Source organism: Plectropomus leopardus, chromosome 24 (assembly GCF_008729295.1).
Source record: "Plectropomus leopardus isolate mb chromosome 24, YSFRI_Pleo_2.0, whole genome shotgun sequence".
Lineage (NCBI taxonomy): Eukaryota > Metazoa > Chordata > Actinopteri > Perciformes > Serranidae > Plectropomus > Plectropomus leopardus.
Window position 1 is genome coordinate 7,738,227 of NC_056486.1, and position 27,175 is coordinate 7,765,401.

Genomic DNA, 27,175 nt, shown 5'->3' on the forward strand with positions numbered 1-27,175 from the left:
ATGGTACTCTGCTTGTGCAAAAAATACTTTTGAAAAACTCAGCAGCAGTCATGACCCGGTTACTCAAGATAATCCAGTGATCTTGTGATAAACGATTCCTTCTGGGTGGTGATATGGTTGGTGGGTGTAGTTTGGTAGAGAGAGAAAATTTCCTACATGAAACGGCTCAAAACAAGGTCTGTGGATTATCTTGACTAACCAGGTGATGATTTCTGGAATGATACATACCTGTTGGGTTTTTCTAATAAATGTTTTTGGCACTTTGTATCATGACAATCTGAGTTCACAGCCTGTTCTTTCCCAAAAGACTATCTGCATGTAAACAAGCAGAAACTGCACATTTCCTGTGTAAACTTTTGAAAAGACACGTTGCATTTAACAGGTGTAAATTGAAATAGCATCCCTCAGCATGTAAACCTGATGCAGGAGGGCACCTATTGGGTTATATGTTGAAGTGTAGATGCACTGACACAGCACCAGTAATTTGGCAAGTGGGCGGGACAACACATTGGATTGCCATCGATTTCCACAAGTTGACAAGTTACACCAAACTAGATTGATATATAGCACTACAAGTAAGAGGATGTTTCTTTGATTTTGGGATGAACTGTCCCTTGTCACTCATGTTTTTGTATTATGTATGTATTTTTAAAAATTCTTTTGAAGACTATAAATGACAGTGTTACTAAAACAGGCAGAAAAAGGAAGCCAAACCTCAGATAAGACCTTGAGAGGTCTCAGAAAACGTTGATGCATCACATTATACCACTAGAGAGAGTTTGTCCCAAGGTAACCTCAACATGAAAAAACAGAGGATAATAATGAAGTTCTCCGGCTCTTTCTCCAGCTTTGTTAATATTCTGCTGCCGTGCTGCTTCCAAGCAGGGAAACAACATTTCTCAGTGAGCTGAGTCATGTTTTCTTTTTCATAAAATCAGTGTACTTCAATTGTGCAGGCTGTGCTCCGATTCTGCTTTTTGGCTGGGTATCGGTGCATTGTTATAGTGTGAGTCATCAGAACAGGGTGTACATCAGGTGAAATGATTTCCCTTCAAGTCACTCCTTTAGGATGAATGTATTTGGGATGTTTTCTGCACCGTAGATGAAAGTAGAGTTAGGTTTTGTATTTAGATCATGTAGAATATTGTGGAGAAATGTCTCTGTAAACTCCTGATACAGGCAGAAATATGAAACAGCTAAAGAGAAGATTCAAGGTTGTCCACCAGAGACACTCAACTTGCTTAATTTAGGGGCTACTTATGCAAAATGACAGGAAGCAATGGGCCCTATACACGCTGCTAGGATTTTAGGACATTTCTCAGATTTTAGGATATTTCTTGGTTTTTAAAATGTTTCTCCGGTGTGAGTGCATGTCTATGATTTTAGGATACTTCTTGGATTTTAAGACGTTTCCCGGATTTTAGGGCATTTCTAGGTTTTAAAACGTTTCTAGGATTTTAGGACATCTCTAGGATTTGGTATGTGTTTTAGATTTTATGATACTTGTAGAAGTTTTGGACATTTCTGGGATTTTAGGACATTAGGGGCTTAGCTAGGATTTTTGGACATTTCTGGGATTTTAGGACATTAGGGGCTTAGCTAGGAGTTTTGGACATTTCTAGGATTTTAGGACATTAGGGGCTTAGCTAGGATTTTTTGACATTTCAAGGATTTTGGGACATTTCTAGGATTTTAGGAAATCAGGGGCTTAGCTCTGACCTCTGTCCAGGGATGCGAAGGATCCTCCACTGGCACCCTTTTGATAAACAAGCTCTGTCTTGATTCTTTTTTTTAATGCACAAATGTATACTAAAAGTACAAAAACAATCCCTAGTATGAATCACTTTATTTTTAATCGTGAATTAGAACTCTATCCCTATACCCAAAACCCTATCAGGGGCCAGATTTGGCCTGTGGGCCCCAAGTTGAGTATCATTGATGTACACTTTTAGGATGCCTAAAGCTGCAGTTCATCCTTCGTAGCCTGGACACTAAACTCGGAGGCACTATTGTGGCTTTGGCCCCCTGTGCTGTTATGAGTCATCTTGGCGGACGGGTGTAATGCACCCTCCTTCACCCTCACCAACACTGTGTGCTGTCGAGCCCTGGGACTCCACCCAGCAGCACTCCTGCCAAACACACTCTGTACAAATCACGCCATTTAAGACATTTCCCAAATCTGTCCAGTGTTGTCCGAGCTAAAGTAAGTAAATTAACTGTCACAGGGTGCGATGCTGACATTTCTCACAAACCTGTCCTTTCCTCCTCTGTTCCTTTTGCTCTCACCATGTCTCTTAAATAAGAAGGAGCAGGGGAAATGTTAGTGGGTCAGCAGAAAATAGCCTGATAATTGACCCTGTCATTTAGCGAATGCAAAAGCCACGCAAAGTCACAACGCCATGCTAAGCCCTCTCATCAGAGCTGGGTACGTTTCTATAGCAACAGCAAACACAGAGAGGGGCAACAATGGGGGCTTAAGCTCAAAGAGGAGCGCTCGCAGCAGGGCTTCCTTGTTTTAGTTTTTCAGCGGTGCATATTAGAATTAGGCTGCCACCTGTGTTGCTTTACCCAATCATGTTACATATGCCAAGAATTTCACAACCATAGCCGAGGCCCCAGTGGGAACACAATGCAGAAATAGCAGCGAGATGTGAACAGGTTCATGTTGAGGTTGGCATGATACAGAGCTCTTTCAGGAGGTGGTTTACATAATGAGGGGCTACAAAGAAAACTGAGCGACAGTGTAGCAAACTTGCAGTGTTACATCAGTAGTTACTTGCATCATCTGGCATGCTGAGGACGAGATGATAGCATGCCACCTGTTGATCCTTAATTAAAGGAGCAATTTGACATTTTCAAATTTGTGCCTTTTCTAAAAGAGAGTTTGGTAGGTAAAATGATACCACTCTCAAATCTGAAAATAAAGTCTATTGTTAGCAACCAGTCAGCTTAGCTTGGCATAAAGAACAGAAATAGCTAGCTAAGCTCTCTCCAAATGTAACAAATACTCCTCCCTCCTGATAAAAAAGGCGAAACACACACACACACACACACACACACACACACACACACACACACACACAATAAAAAAATGGAAGTTTTCTTATACATGCACCTAGGATAGGTGTAAATCATAAAATATAACAGAATATACTCCCTGATGGTAAAAGAGCAGTTTTTCTGCCACACGACATCAATTTTCTTTATATGCATGCCATCTTGCAAAACAGTAATCCAGTAGACACCTGATTTTTTTATATAATATTTCAGTAATAATCTACATGATGTGCCAAGTGGCTGATGCCTGTCAGAAAGCAGTGCCCACAGTAACCATGGTGATGGAACTCTATCTTTGATTGCTGATTGGCCACTCGCCTAAACTATGATTTTTTTTTTCCCCAAACCCAAAGTATCACGGTGCAATTTAGTAGCTTATTTAGTTACAAACTAACTTGTTACTCAGGATGTGTCCCAGATTCCATATTTACATGCTTTTTAGTACACCAAAACATTATGTGAGATTTGTTACTCTGTCTGAAGCCTTCATATGAAAGCAGTAGTGCATGAATCACGTACTATTCCATGTGAAATTTTATAATATTAAAAAAAAAACACTGAACACTACGCTGTCATAAATATCCCAAAATTCAATGTGGAAGGTTGCACCTTTTGTAGCAGACAGTGCACAGTGAAAAAGGCAGCTCTGTAATGTCAAGTAATAAATGCCACTGTAGAGGTGAATAACTTTGGTCATGAGTCTGCTGACTAATGTGCAACCTGTGTAACGCTATATGAAGTATTTCAGTAAGGATAACATGACAGATGGATGACATATTACATAATTATTGAGCTTTGTTACATGTATAACATGGTTTGGGCTTTTGTTAGCCATGCTAGTGGCTTGGCTCCAAGGATGGCGACTCGCCAATCCACCACTTTGATCCAGCCTGAAATATCTCAAAAAGTATTTGGATTGTATGCCATGAACTTTGGTACACACATATGTATACCTGCTAACATCAGCTCGTTATCATGCTGGTAATCTAACCTATATATATATATATAGCTCTGTAATGTCAAGTAATAAATGCGCTACTTGATCGCTAAGATGCCTGTGAGACACACAATGAGTTCACCTGCAATTTACATTCTCTGACATGCAAAGTATTCCTACAGACTTGAAAAAAAAAGGAGGCTCATCATGTCGGGTATTGCAGATGCTCGTAGAGCTTAGATTTTCGCAGGTTACTGTGGTTATCTCCATCTAACTCTCAGAAAGTGACGTGATATAATTAGAGCTCAGTGCATCCGAAAAGATACATACCAATGTATATTGACACAAAATTAAGTTTAATGATAGTGCATATGTTGAGTATTTAGATGTGATTTCAGATACAGCATAAGCCTCTTGTGTCAACGCTACACCTTAATATTGCATGTGCACAATATGCAACAAGTTTGCCTAAACTCCCATCTACCCTGCACTGCTGCACTGCCAGTCACTCATGGTTGCAGTAATTTTTGAATTTTCAGATTGTCACACCCTCTTGTCGTGATGCCAGCTTGGTCTGCATAACGGGTGTCAAAGCGTGCTTTGTGCAGCGAATCAGTTGCTTCCTATAGACAGTAAAAGGAGCGTATTTCTGGTGGCATATAGCCCCATGTAGTGGGCATGCAGCTTAAATTAGGAGAGAATTTACACATAGCTGGACTTCATTGAGCGCATGGCCCTGACAGTTTCTGCTGCATCATGGAAAACACCGGCCCTGTGAAACAGCTCACACAGGAATGTGACTTCAGTGGGCCCTTGTTGTATATTTAACATGGAGGATAAGTACTAAATAAAGTGAAGGTGATGACGCACTTGCAGTGAGAATGACGAACACTAATAGCATCGGGAAGTGAAAAGACAAATCTGTGGTTGGTTGCCACAGAAAAAAACCTGACCACATTGACTTTGAGCACATTTTCTCTTCAAGGATAGTTAACCCTTTGAAACATTGATTGTCATCATTTTTCTCTTGCTGTATTTAGGCACCTTTTACAAGCTATTTAACCCACTGAACTCTGAGTGAATTGGTTTGATCTCTTAAAAAAATGGGGAAAAAGGCAGAGGCCAACTTGGCAAGAAATGTCCCTCAAATTGTGAGAAATTAGTAAAAAATGAAAAAAAAAAAGTGACATTAAATCACAATTTAGTTTTATACTATATATATGTGAGAAATTAGTAAAAAAAAAAAAAAAGAAAGAAAGAAAGACAAAAAGGTGACTTTAATGACATGAAAATTAGTTTCCAAAAATCTACATTTGTGAGAAATTATTCAATCAAAAGGTGGTATTGATTATATTAATTTAGTTTTTAAAAAACTCTTTACATTTGCAAGAAATTAGTGAAAACGTGACATGAAATGACATGTAAATGAGTTTTTTTGAAACTCTAATTATTATCATTATTATCATTAATGTTATCATATACTTAAAACTATGTTACAGAAAAATAATGAAAAATATTTTTATTCAGTTTTCAGTTGTTTTTGGGTCACTTTCTTCTTTTTGTGGTTTTTATGTGAGTTTCTTCAAACTTTTTACTTAATTCTTGCTAATGTTGGGGCCATGGCCTCCTAGATTGCACATTGCCTTCACTCCATGTTTTTGAAAGAGATCAAACCAATTTTCTCAGGTTTCAAAGGGTTAAGACATATTCTTATTCTGTTGTCTCCTTTTTATTTGTGATGCAGTCTCATGAGGCACAAACCCATTTTATTTGCTCAGCTTCTGATATCCTCCGCCTGGCTCTCTTCCTGCTTTGTTTTTCTTGTCGCAGCATGTGTTGCCTGGGGAGTGAAAATAGTAAATGCAGACACAATGTGAACACTGTCTATGAATGTGTTTAAAATTTGATCTGAGAACAGCTTCTCTACTCGGACATGACAAGAAATTGATTTGAGCCGTCTGACTGAGCGAGTTGTTGGAGTATGTAAAGGACTGGCGTAAACTTCAAAGCCAGTTCAAAGAGTTGTCTACAGCTATTCTCCTTTTGGATTTCACCATGTTGCATTTCCACGCATAAAATTCGAGCCTCCGGGCAGCTATCATCCCCTGCTGATAGTTTCTAATGCAGCGCAGGCAGTCATCCATCCCTAATGCTCCGCAGGGCAGTGATGCAGCACAAGCATTACTCATTTTTACACTGATATGAGCAGTGAGCGTGTCTGCTGCAGCAAATTGCACTGTAACCGCTCGATTCAGCGGCTGCTTAAAGATATGTATGTGAATTATTTATGCAGCTGGAGTCAATCTGTGTGTGTAGTGATGCACCTGGGAAACGCCTCTGCTGAAATGAGGTGTCGGCGATAAAATGCAACATAAACATAATGGAGCGGCTGTCCACAGTGTGTTTTATCAAATTATATAGAACAGGGGAACCCGAGTTTGAGCTGACAGTGAATTTTTGCATTGACAGCTGCTTTAAAGATTTAAAACTTCTCACAGATATTCAGGAAATAGTATTCACTTCAAAATAGAGTGACTGAATAACTGAATCATATGCTGCAGACTTTTTATAGTCATACATCCTCAGAGCCTGGTTTGTTTGTCTTCACTGGCTCTCATGGGAACGGCTTCTGCGAAAGCATCTTCCGGCTGATCTTTCAGAGCCCACCCCGCCGCACAAACTGATCTCAGCGGACTTTTTTTTGACTCCACTTGACAGCAGAAGGCTGCAGGTCAAGCTGTGAGGCATACAGAGAGGGACTAATGTGGGACAACACAGCGCGTTTCTCTCTCGGTATATATAGTGTGCTTTTCCCAGAGCTGAGCGGCCGGTATTCTGTGAGAGAAACAGGATCCTCGGGGCTGAAACAAGTTACTGTTCCTGCAGCCAAACGCCATGTGGCCCTCAATCAACACCCTGCTTGTACTGGGCGACCCCACTTCAGTGCTACAATACTCAGGGAAAAATCTGTTTTATGGACCTTAAGGATAAACACAATGTCTTTTGATTGTCTTTTGACAGTGTTTACAAGAGCGCTCCACTGGGCAGCTTTCATTCCTCCACAAATACCCTTTTTCTACCAAATTATCTCTTTCCTTGAACCAGCTTCGTTCTTTGGCCCTCGGTGCTATCGAGCAGATAGGCCACATTTGCAGTTCAGATAATGGATGCATCATCTTGGAGATACAATAGATCTGTTGACGTGTGTAAAGTCGATGCATCTTGTATATTTTCTATGGAGAACAGGAGATCCAGCCATGCATTTCATGATGGATACAGTGCCACATCTGGATTTGCATAGTTGTTACTAGAACCTCAACTTAATGCAAACGAGGTACATCCATCTCATCAAGAAATGTAGATCAAACTGTCAAACAAAGCAGTGCTGATAAATAAGTTCTGTTGACGCATTGCTTATTTCTCACCTCAGTTTGTTTCGGAAGCGTATTTTAGTGTACTGTTTAGCTGTAAAATGATAAAGTTTGTGACTCGGTCACCATGTTGAAAATAGTCGAGCCAAAACCACCAGCACCCACCAGCCAGAGCAAACCAGACTGCTTGAGGTTTGGACACGTCTTTCCACTTGTCTTTCTCTATCATTAGAGAAATGAATACGGCTTCCCGACTCAGCTTTTATACCTATTTTTTCTAGTGGCCAATTATGGTATTGCAATAAAAAGTATTCTCCCAAAAGCCCAACAAAAGAGTTAAAGACGTAAAAGAGGTGTCTGTAAAACTGCCCCCAAGACCCAGTGGGACAGACCCTTCCTGTAGGGGTAGAGTCTGCTCCTGCACAGGCCAGCCACTTCCTGTCGGTCTGGGGATCACCTAAAACAGGCAGGAACAAAAATCATGAAATAGAGGGGAAAGAGCTAAAAATTAAGAAAGAGGAGAAAGAAAACAACCCCCACCATAAACTCTGAAACTCTGTCCGGACCAACCTGTCCCACTCTGGATCTTAAAAAGCATTGCTATGATATTTTTTCTCTCTCTTTCTCTCTTTTTTTAGCCAATATTGCCCCCCCCCCCTTCGCTATGATCCCATCAACTTTGGGACAGACGGCTCAGGAATTCTGATTACCCTGAACCAAGTTTCATTAAACTCTGGTCAAAAACTGCAACGTGACACTTTACTTATTCCAGTAAGAGTGTATTTTTTCTTGGCAAACCGTCAGCACAGAGCTTCAGTGTCCTGCCCAAGGACACTACAGCAGAATACTTTTGATGGTTGCTGTATGAGGAGCCACTACAGAGTAACAGTTATGACCCCTCACATCATGTGACTGTTATTTGTTTTGTGCACAATTAAGTGTTGAGAAAGCTCTGTCAATCTGAGCAGAAAACTTTCAGCAACTTTCCCTCTTAAATTCAGCCCTGTTGTGCTTTGTTGTAGAGATTTTGCAGTGACTTACTCACTAGAAAAACTTTAAAATCCAGGAGGATGAAAAGCATGTTTGATCTGTTTTTTTAACAGCTAATCAGGGTGAGATTTGCTTTGATTCAGTCCTACACACTCTCTCTCATGCTAGCGTGGCACACACCACCAACCACTCCCCATTGATGAATCAAACACCTTCAATAAAGCCTCCGAGACAGACCTACTAATCCCACCTACAGCTGGTGAAGCTAAAGGTGTCGGGACGTTTGCCTTAATGCGCGTCTTGTCTCATGATCTCTGCCCCACTACCCTCAAACTGTCAATCACCCTGAAAGGAGAAGAGTTTGCAGCAAATTCTGCAGCAGAAAAGTCTTAATATTATCTAGCTATTTGCTGTAATGCAGCGTGAAACAGTTCAGCCAAAAAGTGAAATCTAAGTTTTTTCATTTGAATGAGTTTTAGAGACCCAAATGGTTGAATGATTTTGAATTCTAGTGTATTTCCATTTTGTTTTCACACCCATTCTTATGCCCGTACAAATAAAGTCAAACACAATGCAGTAACTTCAACTCTGGTGACCTTACAAACACCATTTACTCTAAACGTGCCGATCAATCTGTTGGTCACCGGCTTCTTGTCGGCTTACGGCAGATTACCAGCACCAGAAGGCAGTGGCTCTCTGTCCCACTACGGTACGTACTTAAACAGATTAACCTGTCACTTCTAGTCACATGCCAAAGCCCAAGCGTTTTAAAGCTGCATCTGGAACGTGCTGGGGAGTCCGTCTGTCAGCCCAAATATTTACTCACAGGAGGGAGGTTTGTGCTTCAACACCTGTTGATTCAGGCGGAGTTTACATGCACACAGGTTTTCCCTCCTTTATTCTTAAAAAAAAAAAATCCTGTCCAAAAGAAATCTCTGTGCAAATGAAACCCCAAAATGCCTTTGTACTGTTAAAAGTATGCCAAACCATCAGGCAGTGATATCCTTAAAGCTGTGTAAAGAAGAAGAAGAGGTTGGGCAATCTGAAGCCTGAAAAAACAACCCAGTCTCACTCTCAACTCCTCAAATACCGATGTTTGGACAGTAGCCCTTTGCATCAAATAGCGACACACTGAGGCACCCTTTAGATGGCAGTATGAGACACACTAGGAAGCAGCACTTTCAACACTTTTTGACGGGCAAGTACTTTCTTCCACCTTTTTTCTGAAAGCAACTGTTTGATGGGTCAAACAAACTCCGAACTTTCAGTCAGGAGATCAAACAGCATGAAACTAAAACATGGCGCATGAAACTAAAAGTTAAAAGTTATCTTAGTAACAACATAGTGTGCTAGCTTGTGTGGCATGCTACCCTGATGACTTATGTCGGGTGGCGCATCTTACAAATGTCAAGTGACATTACATTACGTAACTTTAGGCAAAAGAATACTTATTTAAAGCCAAAAGCATGAAGTTTTTTCCAAAGCTAACCTCATACTTTAGTGGTCTAAACTTCAAGGAAGTAAACTGAAAAAGAGTTTTTTTTAACCATGTTCTAAGTTTATTCTGAAGAGACTGTATGCGTTTAACAAGCCAAAACTCTACATTTCCTGTTAAAAGAGAAGTTTTGAAAAGAGACTATGCTTAGAACAAGCGTATATTGATGCGCCATCCCTTACCATCCAAAACTGACGCTTGAGGGCTTCCCAGAGCGTCACTTTTGTCATTCAGGGCCACTGACCAAGTGTTGGCATTTGACAACTTTGTGGTGAGAATGTTTTGGAAAAGTTATTTACCAGAAGGCTTCCTGTAGCACTGACCTCCGTAGCTCATTGTGACACTTCTGTCCCTTACTATAGTGACAGGGTAACCGTACTTTTGTGTAAACATAAAAAAAATCTTTTTATGTTTATTGTAGTATGTTAAAGGTAAGAAAAAAAGAGGAAAAAAGCTACATGACATCTTAAAATTGCTTACTTTGTCCAAGAAACACCCCAAATTATGATTTATAATACATAGAAAAGCAGCTATTGGTCCTGAATATAACTACAAATGTAACCGTAAGCTTTCTTTATCCATGACCTGTAAGTAACCACAGACCTTAAAGCCTGGTGATGATCGATGAGAGCTATGCTAATCCCTTTTCTTGGTAACATCTCTTTTCTGTGCTGACCGCCACATACCAACACTTCATCAAGCTCGGGATGTCAGCGCAGGTCATCCAGACTGAACATGTGGGAATAGCCTTTGCATTTTTTTTAAGACTAACAGGAAAGTAAAAACGTCAAAGTGAAACTCAAGTGAAAAAGCTTTATTGGCATGACATTTTACTGTTGTCCCTCCCTCTCAGTGCGTTTCCAAACTGAGCCACGAGCGCTGCCCTGGTAACTTGACCCCTCCCTCCCTTCCCTGCACGTAGATACTGTATGACACCGCTCTGAGTTCTCATGGACATGCTGCCCTTTGGAAATTCCCCCGGCTGCAACCAATACTACCCATCGAGCAACACCAGCGTCCACTCAAGACAGTATCACTGCACAGGAGCGGATGAATTATCACCGCAGCTTTGATGTGGTGGGCAAATTGACCACAGGGTGCTTTTACCACCGCCAGGGCTGTATCATGTTTTTCCTTGTCAGCAAATTCTGTTGAAAAGCGTGATTTACTGTACAGTAAGTCTGCAAAACAACACTTTGAGCTCAAATTCACCACTACAATGTGTAAATAAACTTCATAGTTTTTTTCTCCTGCTAATAAAATTCAACCAAATTAGAGCAAATTTAATCCAGTTAGATTAAATTAAGATCAGCAGATATTCCCTGTGACCCCCAGAGCCTCCTGTAGTCTCTCTCTGGTGTCTAATCTCTATATCTGTCTAATTAGCAGCAACCTTGCAGAAAAGCTACCACAACGCAGATTACATCGCACTCACTTAGTGGTCTCAAAATCCACTCAAGTTAGACATCTGTACTTTGAGCTATTGTTCACAGCTTCTGCACAATAGGTTTTATCTTTGCAGAAAAATAGACTAAAATCTTAAAATAAAGAAAAGTTTTTACAGAAATGCATTTTTTAAACATTTATATATTACAAATATCATTTTGCATTCAGTATCTTTTTAATTCAAGGTGATATTCCAAAATGCTGACTAACCCCTAACACGCAGAGATGCAACATTTTGCTTATTTGCCTCTAAAATGAAAGATATTGCGTCCGTTAGAGCATGCACACACACACACACACACACACACCCTGACACACACAGCCTTTCAGAGCCTCAGTCTTACCTCTTGCAGCGAAGCGTCAGCCCACTGTGCTGTTCTGCCTCTGCAGTGCCACTGGCTGTGCCTTCAGCCCGCCGGCTCAGATGAAGCGTTATCCTCAGAGTGAATGTTTGCTCTGTGCTCCGTCCCCGACGCTTTTTCTCTCCTCCGTCCGCCGCGTCCTCAGCTGGCCTCTCATACAATCCAGGTGGTCTTAAGAGAAAAAGAGGAGGTAGAGGAGCCTCGCCGACTGAGGGAGCTGCTGTGTGTGTGTGTGTTGTGTGTGAGGCTGGGGACTATGAAGACAGACTGTGTGTATGTATGTGTGTGTGTGTGTGTGTGTGTGTGTGTGTGTGTGTGAGTGAGAAAGAGAGAGCAGAGGGGGGAGAGACACGACCTGCCATGCAGATATCAGCCCGGTTGCAGTTAAATTTAAACCACCGTCCCTTCTGACACCTTGAGCCACGGCTGCCCTCCCTCTCCAGCACTCACACACACACACGCTCAGACGTAAGCACACACAGAGCTCTGACGGTACCATATGGCCCCTGACAGAAGACTGAGCCCTTGGGAGTCTGTGACTGTCCCTGAGGAGAGGAAGAGTGAGGGAGGTGGGGGGTGGCAGGGGCAATATTTAGACAGGAATTTAGATATTTGCTCAGTTGTTGATGAGAAAATGAGAGTAGAAATGGCACCAAAACTGCAACATTATGCACACCCTTTACCCTGCAGCCAGAGAGTTTGCACAGTTTGGATGAAATACAATGTGTCACGCAGTATATAAAATCTGAAAATCTAATATATCTGATGCATGTGACAGTCTAGGGAAGGATTATGGTCATGCAGAAACATGGTGGAAGAAAGCAAATGTTTGATTGATGGGATGAAACTTTATATTAATTCCCATAATGCATGTCAGTTGTTTGCTCACATGCAATTTGCAATATGGTATTAGGTTGTAACTGTTAGCTGCTGTTCACCAGAGTCACCTAGATTAGATAGCAAAGTCAAGTAAAGCAGTGTTATAACATGTTAGGCTCTTCATCATCATGCAAATACTGGAAACAGATATGTGTTGTTTATATCGATCAGCACCCTTCGAGGCTGAAAAATAGAGCCAACACCATAGTGCCAAAAATAGTGCAGTTCATCGAATGGCCACTTTAATGACAGGCTGTCTCTGAGGCATCACCTCAGCCTGTGAGTAGATCCACAGCTCCACCCTTTTGTCACACATTTTTGTAGCATCCATGTTGTTTCCACATTCCGACTTAAAAACTCATGAACTCGCTGAAATTGAAAGAATGACTTCCAAAATCTGAGGAGCACGAAAATGCAATATTACTCTATTAGCAGTAACAATGTGGCCTTGAACCATTAACTCTTAACAGAGATGAGCAGCGGGTTACAGAGCCTCAGTAAGCCTACTTCTCTTCAAACCCTGAGATTTTTGTCAACTGTGTGGTCTTTAGCTCCAGCTCATGCTGCCCAAAACGACATCACTTGGGGCAGCTTATACGTGCAGCTCCCTTTGGAGCCACAAAAGTGTTTTTACAACCCTCTTGTGTAGTAGTACTCTCTAAGTCCTGTGAGCAGTATTGATGTGTGAAACTGCATGAGTTCCCCTTTAACAAGCCATTTTCCACCTTGGAGTGGGGTGGGGTTACATCAGAAATAGGCACCCAGCATTTTCAGCGCCGACCTGCACTGGTGTAAAAAACTGGGTTACGTTGTGATGCAGTCAGATGCAGGAGGGTCACAGACTGTTGAGTCACAGGCAGTGTCTTCCTCTCAGCAGACGTCAGAGCTTTAATAGAATTATGGGTATTATTCAGCTTTAAAGCACGCAGAGCCAAAATAAACTGCTTTTCAGTGAATTAGTTTTTTGTTCAAAGTCTACTTTTTTGTGGACTAGAAAAATATCAGAGCAATATAACCTCATAAGGACTGACCTGTAGATACATGTGAAATTGTGTCTCTTTGTGTGTGTGTGTGTGCGCGCGCGCGCGTGTGCGTGTGTGTGCGCGCGTGCATGCATGTGCGTGTGTGTGTGTGTGCGTGACCTGAATTGCGTCAAAGCTCAGCAGAGTCCTCCAGCTGTCAGTGGTTCCTCTCCTTGACACTCTGTCATAAATCTCCCAGTCAACTCTCTTTTCTTTCACCTTTATTTATCCAGGTGTGTGTGTGTGTGTGTGAGTGTGTGTGTGGCATGATAGTCAATGTTGAGTGCGTCACAATTACTCTTTCACACACTATAAAATCCCCTCGTAGCAGTTTCGACGTGCTGAATTGGTGCGTGCTGTCAGAGAAAAGGAAAATTAAGTTTTCTCAGCACTTTTAAGATTCAATTTACTGTTGAATGTTGAGGAAAAGCATGAAATCACCACGTTTTTTTTAAGCTGGAACCAGAAAATGTTTGTGTTTTTTCCTTAGAAAATGACAGAAATTGTTACTGATAAAAAATAGTTCTCATTATTTTGTCATAAAAATCATACTAGGGCCACTGTTGGCTCAAAAAAAAAAAAAAAAAAAAATACAGAGCCTGTGGAGGGAGGTAGTATTCCAAAAACTGACTGAGATTAAAGTTGTTCATTTATAGCCAAAAAAATTAAATAATCTCTAGAATTAGATAAATTTACAAGAAAATACTGGGATATTCTCTAAAATAAATGTGATAAATTTATGAGAAAAAAAGGGGAAATTCTATGAGATTAAAGTAGTAAATTGACGGAAAAACTAGGATATTCTCTGAGATTAAAAGATACATTTACGAGAAAAAAATGGGACATTCTCTAAAATTAAAAGGTAAATTAATGAGAAAAAACTTGGATAGTCTAAAAACAAACTGATAAATTAAAGAGAAAAAAATCGGATATTTTCTGAGATTAAAGAAACGAACACCAGTTTGATGCCAAAAAGTCAGGCGACACTATATAAAGAGTGAAAATGTCTGTGTAGAGAGTAAGTCGCAATGGAGGAAACACAGACTGTTTTTTGTCCCGTGTAAGTCAACCTTGGCTTATTATTTTGCGACTTAGTCAACTTATTATTTTATATTTTTAGGATACATAAAGCTGTTGAATTCACACTATCCACAGAAATTTCAGCTAAATTGGTCCATTCATGTTAATGTGTTATTTTTGAACCATGGGCATCTTGATTGGACGTCCAAACATTAGTCAAAGCCCTGTGCTTGACCCAGTTTATCTACACAGTGTGCAACAGCTTTATACACCCTAAAAACTAAAGATAATGAGCCAGCGTTGATTGAAATAGGACATAAACCCTGGTCTCCTGGGTAAAAGTCCTGTGTTTGACCCATTCATCCAACACTACTACCTTCTCTCTGCATTTTATCGCCTTTTATGCTAAGTAACCTGACTTTAATTAAATTTTTCTTGTATATTTACTACTTAAATCTAGAAGAATATCACATATGTATCTTGTAAACTTAATGGGGTTTTATATATATGTATATGACATTTTTCCCCCTATTTTTAGGTTTCAGGGTTTAAATTCTAAGGTGTCTGGGTGAAACAAGAAAACTGATGTCAATCCAGGTGTTAAAGGGTTAACATTTAAGGCTTGTAGATTAAATATACAGTAGTACAGTACAATAGATGGGACACAGTTTTTAGAAGCTACTTGAGAAGAGGAGAGGGGAAATGATTCAGTGAGGATAAAACAATATGTCTGTACAAGACATGGGTTTTTCATCCTACAGTGGAATATAGGAAGTGACTCAGCTGCTCTGACTGCAGCTACATGAAACCAGGCGCACACCTACGCAAAAAAATGCCTCAGAGTTAAAAAAAAAAAAAAAAAAGGAAAGGAAAAAAAAGTGTTTGACACGATGGCAAACTCAAATAGGTGGCTGACTCTTGTTTCTTGAAACTGCAAATTAAAACTTATAAAGAAAATGCAACAACAACAAATTTTGGGTTTGCAAAGCTTTGTAGTGACATGTATGAAATTGTTGCATGCACTTTGAGTGAAACTGTTACATCGGACAGGTCATAATGTCACACAGGGCCGTGAGTTTGCAGGGTTTTATTCTGACACCCTCACTCTTGCACTCAGTGGCATGCTTTTTTCAATCCTTTTTATTCCAAAGTTATTTTTGCCCGTACTGCTCCCTCAGTATATCCATTACAGGGGCCAGTAAGCCTCTACAGCACAATGTGAAGTGAAATCTGGATTTAATATATGGTTTTGCATTTTCCCGCAATATTAAAAGGAGATTCCAGTAGTGATAAAAACTATTCACACAATACTTCACTCTCAGTAGAGATCTGAAGATGAATAGTCATCAGGAGAGAAAATGTCTGCAGGGCGCTGAGAAACAAAAACCCTGAATAACAATGATTTGGCAAAGTGTTACAGATCACATTGTGCATGGATGGAGTTTATGCCTGATCTTAACCCCAGTAGAGCCGTGATTTTTGATTTCCCACTTAATTAATCAATGCAATACAGCAGCAACAGTATTTCACAGCGTTAATTAATTTGATTTCCCTGAATGATCTTGCTAGTAATTGAGGATATACAGAGGAGACTTAACAAGTCTTAATTATGGCTGCACATACAGCCACATTATGGGCAGTCTAGTCTAATGAGCAACCATAAGAACGTTGTTTTGTTAATATACTGCCTTATTACATATATTGTATGTTTCTCTTTGTATTAAATCAAGACTAAATTCCCCATATGATCATTTGTATATCAATTACTCACCCCATGTTGCATTAAAATGGTGAAAGGTAACTTTGTTTTTCTCGCATGCTTCGGGTATAAGGAATCCAAAAAGTGAGAAAACAGTAATAAAACCATATCACATCATCAGTTCACACACTGTCACATAACTCTTGCTGTATAATCCAGGTCTCATTTATCCAGTTGAATTCTCAATACATGGATCACCTTGACATCAACTCATCATTAATTTTTTGTGGTTTTTTTTCATTCTTCATACACTAGAAGCATGCAAGAAAAACAAAGTTTTCGTCACAAATTCATCACAACATATGGGGAGTAACTTATATAAAAATGATCATTTAGGTGGTGAAATATTCCTTTAATTCAATATATATCCATGAGCGAACACATTTATCAAAGTGTATTTCACTGGTGGACAAGGTTTACAACTTGTGCTGACACATTTCATTGGCTCTCTCAAGCATTTAAAAAGCTGCGCGCAGTAATGAAACTGCATGCATGTGTGGAGAAGTTTCATATCTAATGTAGCCAAACATACAAGTAAAAAACAAAAACATATAAACAAACCTGAGCTCAGAGGCCTTGTATGTAGGAACACACCTTATTGTCAGGTCAAAACGTTTCACAGTGTACGTCCTAGGCTGATCTGAGACGCGCCGTAACTTTACACTGGTCACTAATCACAAACATCACAGAATTAACCTCACTGACAGCTCTGAGAGCAGCACGACAGAAAGTGCAGGCCCAGAAGTTTCCAACTAGCCATCTCTCATCACTCGCAGATGGTTGTGGGGGGGGGTGTGTGTTTATGATTTGGAAGATGTGTGTGTGCACATGTGTGAGAGTATCCTGTTTCTATATCTCATTGTTGTCATTCACTACCATATTCAGTCATTTAGTTTGTTTACTTTTAGGAGGTTTTTCTTTTGTTGTCACAAAAATTGGAAATTGGTTTGGAGAGAAGAGACCATGAGAGCCGTGTAGGAATATGTAGGAATGGATAAGTATCTAAGAATTTAGTTTAAAAGTCATGTACTCATTCCAAAATAGATTTAGAAAGGATTAATAGTGTTTAGATTTAAAGGTAATTCTGGACCTTGGACACAATTGGTCCGATCAGTTGCTGCTCTGGTGCTTTTGATCATATTGCATGATATTCCTCAGCACACAAAGACAATGAGACAGCAAAATCTACGGAGGAAAATAGTGTGTAATACCATTGAAAGCACTGCAAAAGCTAGGCAAGATTTTCCAAATGAAAGTTCACCTCCCTGGAGTCAGTCCATTATTGGATGATTAAATTCATGTTTAAGCCTTATAAAAAATGCTTAAAAACAAAACTACAAGTATTCAGACTAAATCTTTGTCTTTGATTTTAGTCAAGATTTCAACAGAACTCTATGCCATGCAGTTTTATCACAAATATCAGAGATCAATCAAGCTTCAGACAACGTGTAAAATATATTAAACTGTTCAGTTAAGTCTTGGCTTCCTTAAAAACTTAAGTTGCTATCATTTAAAAAGTTAATTTATAGTCACTTTTAAGTTGCAACAACTTCACAAAATTAAGTAGATACAACTTAAGTATAAGTAAACTTAACAATTACCATAGCAACTCACAGAATGACCATTTGTATGTCAGTTATTCACTTTGAGTTACATCTAATTGATGATGAAAGCTTTGTTTTTCTTTTTTATGGTGAACCAAGAATCTAAAAATGGAGAAAAGTCTTAATGAATTGTTGCAAACGGGGCGCCACATTTAATGACAGCAAAACTACACAAGAACATCCATTTACAAACTCTCACACAAATCCTACAGTATCATCCAAGACTATTTATAGATATATATTTATGTAGTTGTATTGTCAGTGCTTCCCAAACACATGCATTTTGCTAAAACATTAAAATTCAAGACATTTCTGCATACAAGTTTGTAAACAGATGATTTGATATGCTTTGCTGTTGTTAAATGTGGACCCCAATGACTTCACTTCATCAAGAACTTTCTCCTTGTTTGGATCATTTATTCATTCATATTTTCTTCATGAATTAAGTGCAACACAGGGTGATTGATATGCAAAGCTCATTTTTGGAGGGAAAGTATTCCTTAAAGAGGTCACAAATCACAAAGGTTTGGAAACAGTCTGATGTTTTGCAGGCTGAAAAGTTGCAGTAAAATATCTTAAAATGTTATGTAATCTGGTTTTGTGCATCAAAATCATCAGCATTTTTATCAAGACAGTCATTTTCATATGCAACAACATTTGTTTGTTTCTTAAAATGGGACACAAAAGCTTTCAATACTAATACTCCATACTGAGCTGCAGTAAATGACATCATTTCTTTTGTTTGTCTCTCTCTCTCTCTCTAATGGCACCAACCTATTATCCATTAGTCTCTCAGTGAGTCAGGGCACCTGTCTCCGTCCAACCCTCCCTCTGTCTCACATCCACAGCCACCAGAGTGCTGTTCTATCAGTCCCTTTACGACCCATCTGTGCTGTCTGTTCACCACACTACATGTCTGAGCAGCTGTGAATGGCCTTTTTGGGACACTTCTCTGAGCGCCGGAGAGCTTTTGCAGGACACAATAGCCATTGTGGATTTGTTATGTGTCGCTGCATGTGTGTGTGCAGGCTTTCAGAAAGAGTGTGTGAGAGTCTGAATGATGTCTGAGAGGATTTTGATGTCAGAGAAAGTGGGGTTTGATTGTGTTCTTGCATGTGTCTATGCTGGGTTTGGGGTCATTTTGGGGTTTTATTCTCAAGGAATGTGGCATAATGTCCAACAGAAATATGGAATAAGTCCCACTGTGACTTAATTTGAGTGATTTATATGTGCAATAGACCCAAATGATGTATGTGAGTAAGATACTGTTACTACAGCCTCCAAGTTCTCTGTTCTCACATCACGCATTATGAGTTTTCAATGATGATATCAATGAAACGAAGATTTAACACCCAAAACTATTTTGGAATTTTTGAAACAATGAAACCTCCATCTCTGATTTAACAGGCCTCCTGTGCCTCGTAACAAAAGCTGCACAAAAGAAACAGTTCAACAAAGATCTGTGTGAAGCATTCGTGGTGTAGAATATGTTGCTTCTTTGCAGCAACATCCATATTTGAAGCATTGTCTGTTGTCATGGCTACACATGAGTCTGGACAGACATGGAGGAAAACTGTAACAGCAACTTGATGGTTCACAGAGCTACACAACTGTGAGCTGTGAATTCTAGTTTTTCATTGTTGTTAATGTTGTTGTTTTGTTCGTTATTTTGTTTTCTCCACACCTTTTGTATGCCTCTTTTCTGCTCAAGAATCATGGATGCTGCGTTTGCAATTTTAAATGAAAGTTTTGACAGCATTTTGGCTGCAAATTCAGGAGGGAAGGATAGACCCACAATGCAGCATTAAGAGCCATTTGCAGGAAAGGCAAGCTCAAATCCATCTGAAGAGAGTGAAGCAGACTGTCAGCAGACTTTTGTTGTGGTCATTAAAGTGGAGATGCATTTACTTGCACACACGCAGCCAGAGATGATGTTAGGTAATTCAAATAATATATAGATTTCAGCGCAAATACACCAAACAAAATAAGTCGACGTTCTGGGATAATGAGGCCCCTGGTAATACTAATCCGATGCAAATAGTGCTTTTTATATCTGAATAATTTTGCAGCATGTCCACAAGAAAATATATATATATACATTTTACTTCATCTATAAGAACAAAACAAGTTTACAGTAACAGCAAAGTCACAGTGGACCACCTGCTTAACAGACATGGTAGAAAGAGACACTTACACCACACAGGAATTATCAGTATGAGGAAGATGAGAAAAGTCATTTTAAATTAGAGTTTTATTGAGGAATGATTTGTGAGCTGCAACGCAAAACCATGTAAATGTTTTCCACTTGGTCAGAGCCAAGTTAGTGTCATAACGCACACGCACACTCTCTGACCTCCTCCTCCTCCTTCTTCTCTCCCTCGGCATTATGGGAGCGGGCCGTTTAAATCCAGAGGTATTTACGACTCAGCACTCTCCTCTAGAGTTCCTGGAGCTCCTGGACTGGCAGTGTGACACCAGCAGCCCAGGTTAAAGATAGACAGGGGTTTGGTTGGCTATCTGGCTATTTTGTATCGGGCTCCATCTGTCTCTCTGTCTGCACACCTGCCTGCCTGCCTGTCTGTCTGTCTGTCTGTCTGTCCTGTCTTTCTGTCCTGCACAGTCCAAGACAGAATTGGCACTGTAAAACATGTTGAGCTTGACTTTAAGAAAGAAAATGAAACACCAAACAGCTTCTTTTCTAGAAGTGGATGGTGATTACACTAATGTTTCACATATTTAGCTATTAATTAAGTGTATCTGTGCGTTTCATTTGACTTCTTCAGCAATTACAAAATATTTTGATTTTTTGATTAAGTAAAAGTAAAAAAATGAAAATCATCATCCCCATAATGTCATTTTTAGTTTTATTTATTTTTTTGATAATTTAAATTAATATTTTTTCTAACGTGTTTTTTTATTTGTAAAAAAGAACTTTTTTTTTAATGTGCTCATTTTTTTCAGAGGAACATATTTTTATGTAAAATCTGTCAAGTGACAGCTTTAGGAAAACTATGCAACCCCCACTTACCCCTTTTATTAATATTTTCTTGTATTGTTTGTTTGTCTGTTTATTTGTTTATCATCATTTTTACTCTTTATACATACCTATATCATTTAGACTTGCTGTTTTTACATGTGTTGATATCATTAACTTGATGTTTGCCAAAAGTGCACGATTTTAATGATTTTACTACCTTTTTAATTTTATTCAGCCTTTATTTAATCAAAAATATTGAGATGCAAAATCTATTATGTGAAGGAGTCAAGATGGGCACCAAAATCAAATGTTTCCCACCCAAGTACAAACAGGAGTGGATAACATCACAAAAACATACCAAAACACAACAAAAGACACACAGCATACTGGAATCAAGTGCTAAAAATCCTGGCAACTTGTTAAAAGATTTGATATTCTTCTATAAAAATATTTCAAAGTATTTTTAAACATGTCAAGAGCAAGAGAGGGTATCTCAACTTCCAACAACTTTCTCTGCACTTCAAAAAGATTTGTCTCCACCTACTGGTTGAAAGGAGGAATCAGCTGACTTGGAGCCACAGGTGAAAACAATCATGCAGTGTTTTTTAAAAACATACGGACTCAACCAAAAAAGAGAGTGCAAAGCATCTGAATCTACAGAGTTCAACTGGGAAAAATACAACCTGCGGCTTTTTGCTATTTTGCTTTTTGACGTGGCAAAATCAAGAGAACCGGGGACATGTCGGACAGATGGTTGATTTTGAAAGAAAACCGTCTTTCGGGGAATTTCATCCCATCCGGTCAGCAGCTCCACAGGACTCCACCTCTGACAGTTAGGAAACACCTGGATTTTTGTGATGAAGATTCAACTGAGGATCAAGAGGAAGCACGGCAGAATACGGAGGTAAATGTGATTTACTTCTCTGCCTTTTTTATCAAACTGTCTCTTATTGGCTTGACATGTAATCACATCTATCCTCCTTATACTCAACAGGCTGATAGTGGAGATGACAGTCACCAAAACATGACGTTTGATTTCAGCAAAAACACAGGTACAAAATATAATGTTTTGTTTGTTTATTTTTGTTTTGTTTGGGATGTATTTTTTCTGTTGTTTTTGTTTGTTTGTTTGTTTGTTTGATTTTTGTGTTTTAAATGAGTTTTGTGGTGTTTTTTTTAGTATATACGGAGGTAAATGTGATTTACTTCTCTGCCTTTTTTATCAAACTGTCTCTTATTGGCTTGACATGTAATCACATCTATCCTCCTTATACTCAACAGGCTGATAGTGGAGATGAATTAAGTAACATTTTCAATGAAGAACTTTTACAAGTAAAATATTATTTTTACGGGATGTTGGATCTGAATATTCCACCACTACACCTAAGCAGATTTCAAGTGTTCAAGTAATGTTTTCCTTGTTTTGATTTTTTTATTTTTTTTTTATTTTTCACTTTCTGCAGAAAACATTTCAGATGACCCTACCTCCATGCTGAAGGGGATGAAGGGGTATCACGTGACACCAAGTGACTTGGAGTTTATTATGAAGATTAAAGAAGAGAAAGTTATTAAGGAACTGGAGGTAATTTTGGCTTTATGGCTCTCTGCTGCTGCTCGATTATAATCATGATCTTCACTTTGATTGCAGTCATTGTTGTACATTTTTTGATGATGCAGTGGTTTATTCTGACTGTCCACAGAGAGATCTGGACGAGGTGCAGAGGTTGTTACAAAAGGAAAAAAAGGACCTACAGTCGACGTATGTTTGCAGGGACACGCACCTGGCTGAACTTGAAAAGGTTAGACATCAAAAAATATCGTAATGTTTACGAAGTTTTTCAACCAACAGCAACAACTTGTTGATTCTTTGTGTCGCTGACACAAGCACATCTGACCTGAGTTTCTTTTCATTGTTGCATCTTTTTGTGCTTATTATTCATCTCTCTGTGATTCATGTGTCTTTGTAGTTTGTGTCTTTTTGTGGTACTTTTGTGTCTCTATTTGGTTCTTCTCTTTTTGTTGCCATTTTGAATCTCTCTGTAGTTGCTTTGTATCTCTTTGTGCTCATTTTGTCTCTTTGTCTGTCTATTTAGTTTTTTTGCATTTCTTTTTAGTCTTTATGTGTGTCCATATAGCATTTTGAGTCTCTGATGAAGGACAGGAGGCTATTGATACATTTGGCCCCTGGGCCTGTGCCCAGTAGGCCTGTCCAATAATCCGCCCATGACAATAACCTTCTCTGAACGTTCAAACCTGTGCTTGGAACAGTCAGTTTTACTAGAATTTAATATTGCCTCCAAATAACATTGTTTTCCAAAAAAACGTCTTTCCCTTCGAGGTCAACGATTGTATAAATGTGAAGTTAAGGATGATGGATCCTTTGAGAGCATTCCTCTGGCATTTAGAATATGTTAGATAACGTTTGTTGGAAATTCACAGGCTTCAAACACAAACCCACTGAGCTGGAAGAATAATAAAATAACATGAAAACAGCACATAATACATGTGTGTGAAAAGTTGAAGAGAAGAACAAATTTATTCTGCAGATTCTGATAAATCTGTTTCTTTTCTGTCAGTTTCCATCCTGCGAAGACATCACTGCGTGGGCGAAGGTGGTCCTTGAAATGACTTCACCATCGACCGTGTTAACAGACCAAGACGCTAAGTCCCTGCTGGCCATGGTGACGTCAGAAAACATCCAGAAAGTCATGGATAAGAAGAAGACTGAGGTTGCTCGCTTGCAGAAGATGCTGGCAAACAAGTAATTAATAGCTTGCATGGATGAAGCTGTGTGCCCACATCTTGTGCACATCAAAGTGCACAATTGAGTACATATTACATATTATCTATACAAATATGTGTGTACTCTTCTATTTTGGTGTGTTCATGAGCTTGTGGGAAGACAGCAACAGGACGCCAAATGTGCAGGTCCAATGCTTTAGAAAACTTTAAAATACTAACATGGATTCCTTTTAAACGCAGGAAGAAGAAAGAGGCCACAGAGAAAGACCAGCTTGAGAAGCAAATTGTCAGAGAACAGGTACGACAGGCTCCAGCGTGTTGTATTTAGTTGGTGTGTTTTTTATTAATTTTTATCTGCTTTCAGCTGAAGATACAGACGTTAACAAGACAGTTATTAGACCTGCACTCAGAGCTCGCACAAGAGGAGGTGAGAATCTGATGGGATCTTGTTTCTTTGTTGTTGTTGTTGTTGTTGTTGTGTTTTTTTGGGGGGGGGGGTTAGGGTATTTGTAGTCGTTTTGTGTCTCTTGGTAGTTGCTTTGCATCTCTTTGTTGTCCTTTTGTGTCGCCTTGTCACTGTTGTGCTTCATATTTTGTCACTCTGCAGTTGCATTGCATCTATTTGACATCCTTTTTTGTCTCTTTGTGGTCATATTGCATTTCTTTGTCGTCCTTTTCTCTCTCTGTGGTCAATTTTTTGTGTTTTTTTAGTCCCTTCTGCCTTTTGGGGGTCATATTGCATCTCTCTTTAGTCCATTTGTGTCTCTTTGTAGTTGCTTTGCGTCTCTTTGTAGACATGTTGTGGTCATATTGCGTCTCTTTGAAGTCCTTATTTGTCTCTCTGTGGTCAAATGGCATCTCTTTGTAGTTGATTTGTGTCTTTTTGTGGGTTTGTGTTTTACCTTTTTTCTAAATCGCTTTGTGTGTCTTTGCAGCTGTTTTGTATGTCTATGTGATCTTTTTGTCTGTCTCCGGGGTAATTTGTTTCTTTTTACCTTGTAGCAATTTACTGTACCCTAACGAAAACTGTGTCTTGACAGGAAGCCTACAAAGCTCTTGAAATGCAGATTAAAGCCCAAGAAGCAACAGAAATCAAAGAAGAAGCAGATGCCTCAGAGGAGCCACAAGTTGCTAAAATACACACAAAACGCAGAGGAAAGGAAGGGAAAGTGGCTGTTAATACTACTGAGAAGTTGCAAGACACAACAAACCAAAGTAAATCAACAAGGAGCAAACTCACTGACAGTAAAGCAGACAGCCAGACCAGTGCGGTAGCTACAAATACAGGTGAAACTGTGAAGATGGAGAAGTCAGCTAAAGAAGCCAGAGGGCCGCAGAAGAAAGTCGAAGGGTTAAATTCACAAGTGCAAGCTGTGAGAGGCAGAGGAAATCCTCCTGGAGCTGCAAAGCTGAAAAATCAAAGTTGCATGAAAAGCGAGGAGGCTCAGTCCACGTCGCAGCCGGCGGCTTCTTCACAAGGCAGAAAGAAAGGTGCTATAGCTGCAGGTGAAGCGGGAGAAACTGGTCTGAGAAGATCCAAGAGGATCGCCAGCAGAAGTGAGTGTGTTTGATGATTTTGCTCAAGGAGGTAGCTGATGCTGCCTGCTGACCCCACACTTTTCTTTTTTAAGGTTATTCTAGAATATTCAGTGTTTAATTTTTGACACAAAAATAAAATTCTACTTTCACAAGCTTAGACCCATGTCAGTGTTCATTGGTGCGTGATAATACTTTTAAGTTTACCCTAAATGTGTACTACAGTGAAGACATGAAAATTATAAATGAAATGATTTCTCTGTGATTAGAAAATTGTTCCCAATGAATTGAGCTTAAATAAAACTTGGTTTTAAGACAATCCATCCTAGTAGGGAGGTCAAAGGTCATGGGCAGCAGCATTACATGTGACAACAGACTGTCCCTTGGTTTGCATACTTTTCCTTTTTACTATCAGTGTGAACTGCAGCTGCCCTTTAAACATACGTACTGTTGCATGGAGGATTCAAACAGTTGGTACATACTACGCTGGCACAACACTGCACTCTGAACTTTCAGTCCAATCCACTTTATTTATATAGCACGATTTTAAGAAACACAAGGTTTCCAAAGTGCTGCACAGCAAGGTAAAAAGAACAATAAATACACAATGTACAATAGGATAAAATAAAATCTGATAAAATGAGATAAAAACACAATAAAATAAGATAAAAACACAAATAAAATTACATGAAATAAATAAAATAAAATAAATAAAGTGCACTTCCTGCACAAGATAATAATAATAAAAATATAAAAGTATGCACATACACATAAAGTCATAAAATCAACACGCTACATGGAGTCAAACGCCAAAGAAAGCTTTAACCTTCTTGCTAACATATCTGTGATCTTGGAGATAAAACAAAAGTCATAGGTCGAACTTGCTAGAGATAGAGGTCAACCTGGAGAGCTCTGCAGTCATAACTCTCCAAATGTATGTAGTTTAAACTTTTAAATAACCGCATGCATTTCCCTTGTTATTTTCATAGTTTCATAGTCATTTTGTTTGTATTCTGTATAACTATTTTCTTTACTTAAATAATTTCTATTCCAATTATCAATATCTATTCGACTGACTGCTGGCGTCGTGCTGTCAGTAATGTGTCATATTTCTGCAGCTCAGTGGATGGGACATATCTTCTACTGCATAGAGGATTTTAGTCAGAGTAGCCAGAAAAGCATGCTGGCTTGCATACTGCACAATGCAAATGGATGTAGTGGGACATTTTGGTATTTTTGGCATACTTCATTTGACATGCTATGTATTGTGACACACCAAAGTTTTTCTGGCATATTCAGTAGTACAGCAATGTGGATATTGGAACACACAGCGCATAAACGGAGTTGACATAGCCTCGGGGTCTAAACAGTAACAATAATACATTTTATTTATATTGCAGCTGTCATACAGGGAATGCAGCTCAAAGTGCTTCATCGAGAAAGAAAAGTAAATACATGAAGGCATAGATACAATAAAAAGTTATTATAGGAATCAGAAGATGAGATAAAAAGTGCAAAAACACTATAATATTAAGAGTTTAGAGACAATTAGAACAATATCAAGATATGACCCACAAATCAACATTAAGTCATGATTAAATAGAACAGTTTCGTAATAGGGCAAAACAGTCTAATCAGATTTTTTTTTTTATCTAGAGACAGCCAAAGAAAAAGGTTTGTCATGAGCCATTTCTTAGAGACACTCACAGATTCAAATATGCTGTGGTGGTGTGTTCCATAATTTTGGGCTGCTTCAGCAACTTTTTTGTAAGTCGTTGGGACTGTTAATAGTCTGATGATTGTAGTGAACCATTTGCAGTGTAACATGACTGACAGTCTGCAATGTTTGAGGGTGAGTTATCATTAAGAGCTTTAAAAACCAAAAGGAGAACATTAAAATCAGTCCTATATGATGCAGGCAGCCAGTGAAGAGAGGCAGGTGTGGGAGTAATATGTTCTCTTGTTTCTGTTTTTGTTC

The 27,175-nt window shown here is 39.1% G+C and overlaps 2 protein-coding genes across 2 annotated transcripts in view; one reads left to right on the forward strand and one right to left on the reverse strand.

Annotated features, from left to right (window-relative positions):
- Positions 1-12,055, reverse strand: part of filip1l (filamin A interacting protein 1-like) — an 85,812-nt gene extending 73,757 nt beyond the window's left edge. Inside the window, exon 1 of the mRNA XM_042512910.1 lies at positions 11,641-12,055. The gene's annotated coding sequence lies outside the window, so the exon portion shown is untranslated. The remainder of the gene's footprint in view (positions 1-11,640) is intronic.
- A 9,451-nt stretch (positions 12,056-21,506) lies between these two features.
- On the forward strand, positions 21,507-25,272 carry LOC121962962. Its single transcript, XM_042513309.1, has 8 exons — positions 21,507-21,823; positions 21,914-21,971; positions 22,383-22,501; positions 22,620-22,718; positions 23,496-23,680; positions 23,902-23,959; positions 24,026-24,088; positions 24,702-25,272. The coding sequence occupies exons 1-8, from the start codon at positions 21,659-21,661 to the stop codon at positions 25,230-25,232; spliced, it is 1,278 nt and encodes a 425-aa protein (XP_042369243.1). The 5' UTR covers positions 21,507-21,658; the 3' UTR covers positions 25,233-25,272.
- Positions 25,273-27,175: the final 1,903 nt, after the last annotated feature.

Bases quoted from the DNA above. Each gene is read 5' to 3' on its own strand.
- LOC121962962 (XM_042513309.1), top strand. From the start codon at position 21,659: ATGTCGGACAGATGGTTGATTTTGAAAGAAAACCGTCTTTCGGGGAAT. The intron at 22,719-23,495 runs GTTAGACATCAA...CTTTTCTGTCAG, and splicing joins ACCTGGCTGAACTTGAAAAG to TTTCCATCCTGCGAAGACAT. The intron at 24,089-24,701 runs GTGAGAATCTGA...GTGTCTTGACAG, and splicing joins CAGAGCTCGCACAAGAGGAG to GAAGCCTACAAAGCTCTTGA.